The 13110-nt window shown below is 38.1% G+C and overlaps 1 protein-coding gene across 1 annotated transcript; it reads left to right on the top strand.

The window, feature by feature from the left end:
* Positions 1-6493: 6493 nt before the first annotated feature.
* Positions 6494-13110, top strand: LOC106082179 (splicing factor 3A subunit 1). The gene is made up of 9 exons (XM_013244541.2): positions 6494-6738; positions 6969-7133; positions 7195-7369; positions 7429-7754; positions 7814-8658; positions 8734-8983; positions 9174-9373; positions 9447-9620; positions 12870-13110. Exons 1-9 carry the CDS (start codon positions 6636-6638, stop codon positions 12969-12971), a joined length of 2340 nt encoding a protein of 779 aa, XP_013099995.1. The 5' UTR covers positions 6494-6635; the 3' UTR covers positions 12972-13110.

The raw sequence follows: 13110 nt of genomic DNA, 5'->3' as shown, positions 1-13110 counted from the left end.
AGGGTCGTCTTAAAATTATTTTTCTTAAACAAAATGATAATGAAATCCTTATCAAAAACAAAATTTTAATGAAATTTTTCTAAAAATAAAATTTCAGCTTAACCTATCTGCAAGATTTCATAGAAATCGGTTCTGATTTGGATATAGCTCCCATATATATGTATCGTCCGATTTCCACTTAAATGGCCGTAGTAAGTACAATTTTCAACCGATCTCCACAAAATTTGTTACTAATCTCAACATATCTGCAAGACTTCAGCAACATCGGTTTAGATTTGGATATGGCTCCCATATATTTGTATCGTCCAATTTGCACTTATGTGGCAGTAGTAACAACAATTTTCAAACGATCTGTTCGATAATGTCGGTTCAGATTAAGATATAGATACACCACTATAGTGGTACAGGGTATTATAACTTAGTGCATTTGTTTGCAACACCCAGAAGGAAGAGAGATAAACCCATTGATAAGTATACCGATAGATTCAGAATCACTTTCTGTTTCGATTTGTCCGTCTGTCTTTCTCCGATCGTCTTCAAATTTGGCACATTCATTTTTGTTGGCGTATATACGAAGCCTATTGAAATAAGAAAAAAAATTGGTTCATATTTGGACATACATAGCTCCCAATTGCAATAATAATGGAATAAAATGGTCAATTGTTAACCGATTCTCTCGAAATTTGGTGGGAAGGATTTTCTTATGACTCTCTTATGACTCATTGAAATCAATTCCGAAATATATATACATCTCATATATATATCCACCGATTTTTACCCCTAGAGCCACTGCAAGCGTATTTATTGACCAATCTTCCCCAAATTTTGTACAACGCTTTTCTCGGCGATTTTCACAATATCTATAAAGTTTGGTCGAAATCGGTTCAGATTTAGATATAGTTCCCATATATATGTTCGTCCGATTTCGAGACATATTGCAACAAAGAGCTCATTTTTCAACCGATATTCTCGAAATTTAGGGGAAAGGATTATCTTATGACTCTTAATATTACTTGTGAATTTCATTGAAATCGGCTCAAATGTAGATATAGCTCTCATATATTGGGTTGCCCAAAAAGTAAACCTGATACGGGTTGTTTAATAACCCATCTGAAAATATCCGCCGAGGTCCATCAAAATTGGTTCAGAATTAGATATAGCTCCCACTTTGTACTTATTGGGTACAGGGTATTATAAAGTCGGCAACGCCCGAATTTTGCCTTTCCTTACTGGTTTCAATATAGAAACCATCAAATGCAACGAGACATTAAAAATGGATTCCAGAAATCTCACTCCTAAAAACTTTTTGGGATACAAAAAATTGCCGACTATCGATAAACCAATTTTCCCCCACAACATGACGGGAAAAATTGTAGTAACTGATTTCAGTCGTATCGTATCGTTCCGAACTCGAGCTAGAAATTTTATTTTTCGTCGTTAATGGGTTAATGCAAATTTTTAAAAGACCGAATCGCAATCTTATTTTTCAAAAGATAAAATTTTCGTGATTGTTTTGAAATGAAAAGTTGGTAAAAGTTTCTTTAAGCCAAAATCTTTTGTTGCCAAACAATGTTTTTGAGAAGTAAGATTTGATTGTTTTCCAGATTTTGTTTTGTTTTATCAAAATCAGCTTCGGGATTTGCCGAAACTTTCACTATAAAACTAAGATATTCGGAAAAGGCAACTACACTTTGAAGGCTTTAAAAGAGTATGATCGGCCTATAAATAATGTGTAGGCAATCAGTACAAAATTCGGTTCTGACTTTATGGCGTGCTTTTGTTTGCATTCACGCTTAAGGGGCAGTATGCACCTGTGGCGAAATTTTCGTTACCATAATGCACTCACATATCCTAAGCAAAGTTTTCGTTGCGGATACCGTTAGCGAATTTTTCGCTTGCAGGTACGCAGCTCAAATTAAATTTTCTTTGCTTAACAGGGTGACATAATACCCATTGGAGAATTTTTGCTTGGAACTACAAATGAAAATGTATATTTTGATAGGTCCCTCCAACATGCAATAAAGATATTTGCAAATAAAAACATTTAATTTCAGAACATATGTCCTTTATTAGCTAAAAATTATTAAAAATCGGGCAAAATTATAAATCGATGTTTGTCGCCATTTTGTAGTCTACACAATGTCTTGGCTACAACCGAAAAGTTCGCTAGAGATGCATACCCAGCTTAACCAAGATTACTATAAGGATGCATAGAGATATTCGCTTGTACACCTTCATGATCTGTTGTTTTTGGAATTTTCGGTAATTTTTACAACATTTTTTTATTAATTAGATTTTCATAGAGAATTTTAGGGAAATATCTTTTTTATGGAAAATTTTATATTTTTTTCTAGAAAATTTGATAAAAAATTAATTTTTTCCTACGAATAATTTAAATTTTGAATAATGATTAAAACTTATCAGTTAAAATTGTTTACCCTTTAAAATTTATTTACTTTTGCATTTAAACGACATTTCAATATTACAGATGCTAATAAACGGTTATGAGTCATCTACCTAAGTTTGTCCGGCACTTTACCTTTGTCATAACCCTTTATTACCCCTTCCCCATCTTCTTTGTTTATGTTTGTAGTCTCCCCCCATCAAGGTTGAATGTGCATTCGTTACATGTATGTCTACATGAGGCCTACTTGATCACGCCAAAACATATTTACAATAATAACATGTCACGTCTTTTGCAGTCTAATCCAGTTGTAGGGCAAAAAATACAAACAAAGGTGTGGTCTCAATATTGTTATTAGACCTTTAAAAGCTGTTCACACTTAAAGATGTTTGTAATTTTTTTAAGAAATATAAAAATTTACTATTTAATTGTCTCCGTTCATTAAAATCTGATTTTAAATTAATTGTAATTAAATTTTCATAGAAAATGTTCGCAAAGATCGGAGGGGAACATTTTAATGCTTCGCCTGGCATGGTTATACATACCTGTAAGAGGGGTCAGTGCATGACAAAATTAACAGGTAGTGTACCGTAAACAGCTGAGTGAAATTTTGTCTCGCGAAGTGCACTATCTGTCAACGAGTTTTGGTTGTGTGTGTGTGTGTGTATTATAGTTGAGAACCATACCAAACAACCAACGAAAAACTGCGCGAACTTGTAGCATAGTCAAAATCAGAGTTGCACTTATCACTGATTTTAACAGATAGTGCACTCAATATTTTGTTGTTGGGCAACTGTCACTACCTGTAATTGAATATATCTTGGGTCAGTTTGCTCTTTATCTCAAACACAACATGACAAAGGACTCTAGCAAATAAATAGATTTGCCCCACTAAAACCTTCACCGGCTATATTGTGACCCACAGGTAACACATGGAGCCCACCTTGGCGCAGAGGTTTAGCCTGTCTGCTTATGACGCCGAACACCTGGGTTCAAATCGCGGCTTAGTTATTCTCTTACTAATGCTGGCTACATTTGTAAGGTATCCTGCCATGTTCAAACTTCTCTGCCAAGTGATGTCGCTAGGAGGCACGCCGCACTATGGGCGATATGACCAATCTATCGCCGTAAAAACTCAATTTTCAACTTGTTTAAATCGGCAAAATTGTACCTCAATCGAGCACAAAAATGCTCGATTGAGCATTTTATTCATTTGGTCCAATAGAATATCTGTAAGCTGTCAAACCTAACATATGTTTCAGCGGGTGTAAACTAAGCATTACCACGTTTTTTTATCAAACATAAATTTGCGTTTGTGTCAACTAATTAACCAAAAATTTGTGATTTTCATTGAGAGAGGTATGTATTAACTTGAAAAAAAAAAAATAATAATTGTGAACTGTGCTTATATGTTATAGGAAAAAATTATGTTAAATTAGATTATACCATGGACTGGAATTGCGTCCTATAGGGGCTCAATAAATACAATCAGGAGATCGGTTTATATGAGAGCTATATCAGGTTATGGACCGATTTAGACCTTACGAGGTTTGCCTTTTATATTTCGGGATTGGACTACCCTAGTGTTGTAATCTACCAACTGACAGCTCTATCGTACAGCTTGAAATTTTTAAGGTTTTACGTACTCAGAACGTTTTGACATACGAGCGCTATTTGTGTTATTTACAGTAACTTAAAAGATTTATCTCTCCCAAAAAATGGAATTATATCGCAAACATTTTCGTGCGACTATTTTTTACAACTTTCGACGTGGATTAACTCAACAATAGTGCATCGATGAACTTAATTCAATTTTTGGCGAAGAAGCTCCATCAAGGACCAGTGTTTATCGATGGCGAATTCAACCGAGGTCGTCGTTCACTCTAAGACGAATTTCGTGAAAGTCGTCCGAAATTAGTTGTTGTTCCAAAAACCATTGATGCTGTGCGCCAACTTATATTGCAAGATCGTCATAGTGGTACGTGACGTGAGATTGTGACAACCTTAGGTATTAATGGGACCAGCATACATTCAATATTGCATGAACATTTGACAGTCAAAATATTTTGTTCGCTTTGGATCCCACACAATTTTGCTGGTGTCGAAAGAACGCTCCAAAAATACGATCGCGGTGCTTCGAAACACTTCTATGACATCGTGACAATTGATGAATCGTGGATTTACGCCTATGAGCCCGAAAATAAACAGCAGTCGACTGTATGGGTGTTTCAAGATGAGCCAAATTCAACAAAAGTTGCTCGCGCACGAAGCACTTCCAAGCAAATGATCGCCTGTTTTTTTTTCGAAAAACTGGACAATCGTACCACTATAACAACGCAGAACAGTCAAATTTGAGTGGTACACAACCATTTATTTGCCAGTTGTCTTGTAGGAAATCAGAAAAACCAACCGCCGAAGACGGATCACTCTTCACCACGACACTACTCTCACACATCGGCTCAAACAACTGCATTTTTATAACCACCACCATAGGATGAGGGTATACTAATCTGGTCATTCCGTTTGGAACACCTCGAAATATTGATCTGAGACCCCAAAAAATATATATATTCTGGATTGTATCGACATTCTGATTCGATCTAGCCATGTCCGTCTGCCGAAATCACGATAACGGTCGAAAGCTCAAGAAGTCAAATCGGGAGATCGGTTTATATGGGAGCTATATCAAAATCTGAACCGATATGGTCCATTTGCAATCTCCAATGACGTACATCAATAAGAAGTTGTTCTTGTTGTTGTAGAAGTTTATTGTGTTCTATCTTTCGTCTGCTTGACTCTGTTGAGTGTCAAGACTCAGGAACTCTGCGACTATGATGGGGTTCGTCCTCAGGGTTCTGGGTCTGAGTCGAGTCGTACATTTAAATACATTTGCAATTAAAATTGTGCGAAATTTATCCTGATGCAGCGACATGTCGCAACTATTTTGCTCATAGAACTCAGTACGACTTGTACTGAATGTGTTCGCATTATCTTCGTCACCATCTTTTTATAGTGCGTTTTGACAGTTGTTAATGTGAAAAGTCGAAATCAGTACTAGACTTATTGAAGTACATAATTACTGAAATTAATCTTTTTTTACTTTATATCAAAACATACAATTTCATTTATAGATGCAAGAAAAAATTCTCCAAAGCCTATTATGTCACCCTGTTACGCAAAGAAAATTTCATTTGAGCTGTGTACCTTAGGATATTCCAATGCATTTCTTAAGGAAAGAAAATTTCGCCAGTGGTGCATACTTCCCTTGAAACCATTAAGACCAAAACAGAATGAGCGCGTTGAGCTTTGTTTTTGAGTGTCGCATTGCAAAAATGCAACTCTGTACACAAATCCCACAAAAGCAATGCGTTAAAGTTAAAAAATTGTCATCTTTGACGCCTGAAAGTGAGCGTTATTCAGTGTTGTCACATGTAGATAGTGTGTTTAGTCGTCAAAGTTAAAAATGTTTTAACTTTTGCGTGTTGATTTTTTGGCATTTGTTTGCAGAGTGGCATTTTTCAACTCGAAACTCCTCAACGCGCTTATTCTGTTTTTGTCTTTATGGGTACTATTGCTTGCATTGTTTATTTTGTTGTTTTCAATGGTTTATTTATTTGCGAAAAAATATAAAACAGTAAGTGGAGAAAAAGCGCATTTTGGTATGAAAACAAAAACACTGGATTAGTGTCAAATTTCGCTCGTGAAACAATTTTAAACTTCAGCAACTTTTCCGAAAGCACAACAAAATACAGACTCTTCCTAAAGCAGAACAGAGTACCAACCTGTACTCACACTGTTTATTTCGGAACCCTGTCTCCATGTATGATTGGCAACACACCACGCCGAAATCCATTCCCTGGTGTCACCAATGTTAAGATGAGACAAATTGTGCAAAAAAAAACAAATCGACACATAAAAAACAAGTCGTTACTTATATCAAAGTATTCACAAATATGATTTTTCTTTGATTTGTTTTATATGAATGTTTCAACTCCCCTCAAACTAAATTGTTTAACATCGCTTTCCGTCGTCATTTTGTTACGTCAAGACGCCATGCACAATGCCGGCGTATTTGGTTGTGTCTGTGCGAGCTGTCAAACGATAGCATTAAACGTTGTTGGTCAATTGGATTTATTTTTTGTACAAAGTTTGTAGTTTTTTAAGGTTTAAAACAAATTAAAGAAGCTAAAACCAATCAATTTTATTGGAGATTGCATTAAAGAAAATCACCATGCCTTCAATAGAAGCTGAGACGACTGTTGAAAACAATCAACAGTCGAAACCAATGTCCGGACCAATCATTGGCATTATATACCCTCCTCCAGAGGTTAGAAGTATCCTTTTCCAAAAAACACAACAATTTCTTCTTAGTTTATGTTATTTAATTTATAATAAGCAATTATTGAGAGTTTTTCTAGAAAATTTCAACTTGTGGGTAAACAATATAATATGACGTATAATTAAGGGCTCAGGCCATTCTAGGGGACTCCTACCTTTTACATCAATTCATTCTTAATTCTTGTATTCCATACTCAGTTATACCCCATACAATAACGACATATAGATATTGTGGATAAAACTGCAAGTTTTGTAGCTCGTAATGGTCCAGAGTTTGAGGCTCGTATCAGGCAAAATGAATTGGGTAATCCCAAATTTAATTTCTTAAGTTCTGGAGACCCCTATCATGCATACTATAGGCATAAAGTAACAGAGTTTAGAGAAGGCAAAGGTAAGTAATGATCTATTTCAATTACATAGTATATTTTAAACAATAAGCTTTGTTTTTGTAGATGCTTCAGCTCCAAGCGTTTTGACGGGACTTAAACAATTATCAGTTACCAGTGCCGCTCAACAGAAGCAGCAGGAACTTTTGAAACAAGTTGCTGAACAACAATTTGTTCCTAAAGATCCTCCTCCGGAATTTGAATTCATAGCAGATCCACCATCTATATCGGCATTGGATTTGTTAGTTCTGTATTTTACATAACACAATTACATTTCATTATCCTTTTTACATTTTCCAGAGATATTGTGAAGTTAACCGCTCAATTCGTGGCCCGTAATGGACGTCAATTCTTGACAAATCTTATGAATCGTGAACAGCGTAATTTTCAATTTGATTTTCTACGACCTCAGCATTCGCTGTTTCAATACTTCACTAAACTCTTGGAACAGTATACGAAAATATTGATACCACCCAAGGATTTGTTGGGTAAGCTGCGTGCAGAAAGTGGCAATAATCGTGTCTCTATGAATATCGTTTTGGACCAGGTGAAATATCGTGCAAATTGGCAAAGGCATCAGGAGGCACAAAGGCGCAGGGAAGAAGAAAAAGTCGAAAAGGAAAGGGGTAGGTTAGAATGATTTTTTTATACAAGATTATTTGTATTTTTTCCTTTTTTCGTTTAGTGGCCTATGCTCAAATTGATTGGCATGATTTTGTAGTCGTGGAGACAGTTGACTATCAGCCCTTTGAGACGGGTAATTTTCCACCACCCACAACCCCCGAGGAAGTGGGTGCACGTGTCTTAATGGAGGAACGTTTACAAGAGGAAGATGGTGACATTGAAATGCAAATTGAATCAGATGAAGAGGACAGTGATGATGCTCCTGCTAGTGGTGGCGCTGTAAAGCTCTCTCAAATGGAAAATCGTATTGGCATTCACATGAAAGATGTTACATATCAAAGTCAAGCCTCCAAAAAGGACAATACTCAAGTGCAAGATATGGACGAGGCATCTAGTGATGAAGAATCTCCTTCAACTGGTAAAATGCAACCACCGGTGGCACCTCTTATGCCACCCACACACGATAAGGTGGTGGTTAAGAAATACGATCCTAAAGCTGCCCAAACTAAACCAGCTAAGCCGGCAACAACTGATGAGTTTCTTATCTCGCCCATTACTGGTGAAAAGATTCCAGCCTCTAAGGTTGCTGAGCATATGCGCATTGGTCTTTTGGATCCACGTTGGGTGGAACAACGTGATAAGCATACAGTGGAGAAAATCAATCAAGAAAATGTCTATGCCGCTGGTACTGCCATTGAAGCCAGTCTTAAGCAATTGGCTGAACGTCGTACAGATATTTTCGGTGTGGGTGATGAGGAGACAGTAATTGGTAAGAAATTGGGCGAAGAGGAGACCAAAAAGGATGACCGTGTCACTTGGGATGGTCATACATCTAGTGTGGAAGCTGCCACTAGAGCAGCTCGAGCCAATATAACTCTGGAAGATCAAATACATCAAATTCATAAAGTAAGTTGGGAGTAAATCATTTAAAGGCGTTTTTATAGAAAGCAATAAAACATTTTCGTTTTCTTTTAATTTCAGGTTAAGGGCCTATTGCCAGATGAAGAAAAAGAAAAAATCGGTCCCAAACCTGTGGGCAACAAATCAGGTGGGCAGCATCAAAATCCAGCTAAGTCTGCGCATGTTCCTCAACAACAGCAACATCAGCATCAAACGCATCATCAGCAGCCGCATCCACCACAAAGTCAGCAGCAATCACATCAACCGCCGCATAGCATGCCGGCTCAGCCGCCAGTTATGATGATGCAAATGCGTCCACCACCAATGATGCGTAAGTTTTCACAGTTCTCAGATTTTCTGTAGTCCCCAAAAAAAATGTTTTAGTTATAATTGAGTTGAAGAATTTATTTTATTCTTTTTCCCATCTAACACAATTTTTTTTAAGATATAGTTCTCAAGTTCACTGTTGCGCATTTCGCTTATAATCAAAATATTTTAAAATTTTTCTTTTAACATTTTAGCACCACCATTCCCTGTGCCTGGCTATATGGCATCAATACCAACTGCAGGTCCTCCACAAATTACACCAGCTCCTGCTGTTTTAGATCAGGCCATTATACCCTTGCCACAGACCATAGCAATAGATGATGAACCACCAAGTAAGAAATTGCGTTCAGAAGACAACTTAGTACCAGAAGCTGAATTCATAGCTATGCATAAGGTAAACATATTAGAAAAGCACCACATGAGGTCAAACTTTTTTTTATTCATTTATGTTTTCATTTTTATTTCAGAGCCCAATTACTATACAAGTGCAAATTCCCAATGTTATTGAAAAATCTGAATGGAAGCTGAATGGCCAAACAATTGCTGTATCTTTGGCCCTAACCGATGCTGTAACTTTATTGAAAGGAAAAATACAGGAAGAGACTGGTATGCCACCAGCTAAACAGAAAATTTCATATGAGGTAAGTAGAAGTTAACTCATAGAATTTCATTGCCGATGATGCCAGGATAGATCAAGGAACACAGAACCAGGCAACAGTTTAAAAAAAACGACCCATAACCAGAAAGTCTAAATCGCAACGTCTGAAGACGTCGTTATTCCTTCAGCAGTCAAAAACAGAAAATCGCTTCGTCGGAATATCTCGTCAGTATATAGCCAAACCCATAGAGGGTGTCTGCCTAGCGAGGAGACAGCATACAAATATTTCTGCAGTTCTAGCACAGGAATCGAACCATGGACAAAAAATTGAGAACTTGGCGTCTGTACGTAAATCTCAGTGTGAAATATCTTCATTTCTAAGAATATAGAAAACCAGAAATAGAAAATGTTGTAAATTTCCTAGTGGCTGGTATGCAGACATTTCCATATCGGTGGAGATCTTAGATCAGTTAAAAAGGCGGCGTTTAAAGATGTCTTAAACCCTTTGGGCCAAAAACCGTAATGCCTCAAGTTCTTAAGTGGTTAGCAAGTACGAAATTTCATTTTTTCTCAGGACTTGTAGATGTAGATGTTGCCAATTCAAGAATATGACGACGTCTAATGATTTCTTCAACTTCTCAGTTGTGCTAGCCGCTGAAAACATGGACGTCTAAAGATTTCACCACTCTGCCACGAAATAGAAATACGAAAAACTCTGCGTCTGCAATTTTTTAGCGTCCAGAAAGTCGGATATAGCAGTGTCTGGTGATCAACTCTCTAAAGGCTAGAATAAAGATCTCGAGGAACCGAAAATGCAACCCTCTAGGTTCTAAAAATGCTCTTCTTGGTTATAAATGGGATTCTCAGCTCTTTTGAGGCGTCTGCTTGGTTCTGTTGAATATCCAGACCCAGGAACTCTGCGAATAAAGTAAGGCGTGTCCAGAGGGATCTGGGTCTGAGTCGAGTAGGTCTGGCTGCGCAGTTAAACAGGTGACGTATGTCGTGTGGTCCCAGGTCACAATCCGGACACACAACCCGCCCATTGGTATCAATCATTGATTTGTAGGAATTGCTGCCACCGCCGGATCGTATTTGAGCCAGAACTAATCTGGTTAGCCGGGGGAAAGTGACCCTTCAGGTGCAATGAATGTTGTGTAAACCCGCTTGATATGCCGCTTAACTCTCTTGCAGCGCTGAACCTCCTGCTCTAGATCATGAAGATCGACCTTGAGCCTTTTGGGTAGTGCACAAGATGATGATTTGAATAGTCACTACGATAACATCCCAGAAGGTATTGTTTGGATAGCATGTAGTTATGTCTTCGCACGGCAAGGATCTTTGTCTCCCGATGGAGTTGATCGTAGCTCGCTGGTCGAAAAGCGATATTCTGACAGATCTGAATATTAATCCACTGCGTTTCACATAGCTGACGAGACCACATTGGTGCTGTATAAGTTACCCCTCAATCCCATGGCAGCCGGTTGCACGTACCGGATTCGTCGGCAAGGGCTGCCGTGCACAGCACACACTTCTATAACAATAACTTACCACTGACTGTATATGGTCAACAAGGTTTCTTTGACCTAGTTTCTACTTTTGACCTCATCTCCAATTGCTGTGGCATGTGGGGAGAAGGTGTCAGAGTTGCCAAACGTTACACCAAGTATTTTGGGACACTTGAGGGTCGGAATCGTTTCTCTTTCGACTATCACATTCAGCTCCTTACCCACCTTTTATAGTGAACAATATGGCTGAAGATTTCGTGACAGGTCATCATAAATGGTGCCGGAGATATCACACCGCCTTACGGAACACCCTGTTTCACTCTACAGTGCTTCGACTTCTTATCCCTTATACAGCCTGCGATTGAAGCGATCCTCGGCCTGCTACTTTTGCTGAGCAAAGTCCTGCATAGATACGATCGCTGAGGTAACCAAGAAAATAAGGTGAAGGCTCTTGCCTACATTGCCCTTATAAAGAAAGCCCAATAGATCTTTCTTCTATGGGACTCGTTTTAGTTGTATTAAAGAAGCTGCCTGAATGAACAATGAATAGTAAGTTTTTCATAACCACCAGAAATCTAAGCTGGTTACCAGAAAAAAAAGACTTGTTGTTTTCAGGTAGGCTAAGTACCTAGGTATAACTCTTGACCAGATACTGAAGTCGAAAGTAAACGTTGAGGAGAGGATATGGAGGTGATTTTAGGCCCTCTACTGCTGTCTGGATTTGAAAGCTAAGTTTTGGGAGCTAAGCCCAGGGACGGTGCACGGAATGTTTACTGCGGTGGTTCGATCAATTCTCACTTTTGGGCGTCTGGTCAAGCTCCGGGTAGATGTAGCCTCCGAAAGATAATGGCGACAGTTCTGATTTCGGTAGATGTAGCCTCTTCAAGACGATTGTGGGGGTTCTGATCTCGGGAACTCATAGAAGCGCTCCTAGGGAGGCGCTCAATTACATATTCTGGCATTCCACAAATTTTATGCGTGGCTACTGGGAGTAGGAGATGTGACTGACGGATTACGTACAGGGGAATTCCTTTTTCAATGAAGAATTGGACTTCGTTTTCCCAGAAATAGAGAGTTGGGCTGGACCTTCGACATATATTGAGAAACATATGACGATTATTGAAGGCTCTAGAGACGACTCGGATGCAAAAGCAGCTGTCCGATCGGAGTTTTAATCAGCTCAAGGACCTGGAATCGGTTCATGTTAGGTTGACTCTAGTTAAAAGCAAGAAGCATCTTAGAATCATTAAAAAGTCTGCCAGACTGGTTGCTTGGCCATCAAAGGGTGGCGGAAAATGTGGCGATTAAGGTGCCAGCCAGAGCCAAAGCCCTGAGACTTACGGTGAATGACAACATTTATCTTAGTATTGAGGAAGCATGACATCGGGTTGCCGATGGGAATCCTGACTAGCCAATACAATGTTGAATCTTTTACGTCTCGCTTGTCATAGGTAGAAGTGGAGCTCTACAATTACAAGAAAGAAGTTTGGGATTATGGGTGAACATTTTTTTGGTTCGTATTTAAAGCTTTGAATTTGGTTTTCTGAATGATTTAACAGACTTGTTCGATTCGAAAAGTATGTGCTTGATCAATAATTTTTCGATATTTTTTCATTAAAAAATCATAAAAATCATGATCATCTAGGGAAATAATTCTGAATCAGCCAAACCGTTAGAACAACAGAACCAACAATTTGTTTATTAATTCTGGATATTTCCTTGTCTTTCCTTTTTATCTCATTTCTTGTTGGTATATTTATTGTTACACATTATGTTCTTCTTTCTAGGGTATGTTCTTTAAGGACAGCAACACCATGGCATTCTACAATCTGCTGAGTGGAGCCACCGTTCATTTGCAAATTAAGGAACGTGGTGGACGTAAAAAATAAGCTGAAGTGTTCGTCAATGCAACCTCACCATATTTATACTTCTTTTTAATTGAAATATTTACTACACTTAAGGAAGGTCAGTTATTGTAGCGGAAAACAATACCCCAATACACAAATCGAGAATAATGAGGACAACCAA

Source organism: Stomoxys calcitrans, chromosome 2, assembly GCF_963082655.1.
Source record: "Stomoxys calcitrans chromosome 2, idStoCalc2.1, whole genome shotgun sequence".
In the NCBI taxonomy this organism is placed as follows: Eukaryota; Metazoa; Arthropoda; class Insecta; order Diptera; family Muscidae; genus Stomoxys; species Stomoxys calcitrans.
Note: the sequence above shows the minus strand (reverse complement) of the source record. Positions and strands in the feature narration are given on the sequence as shown.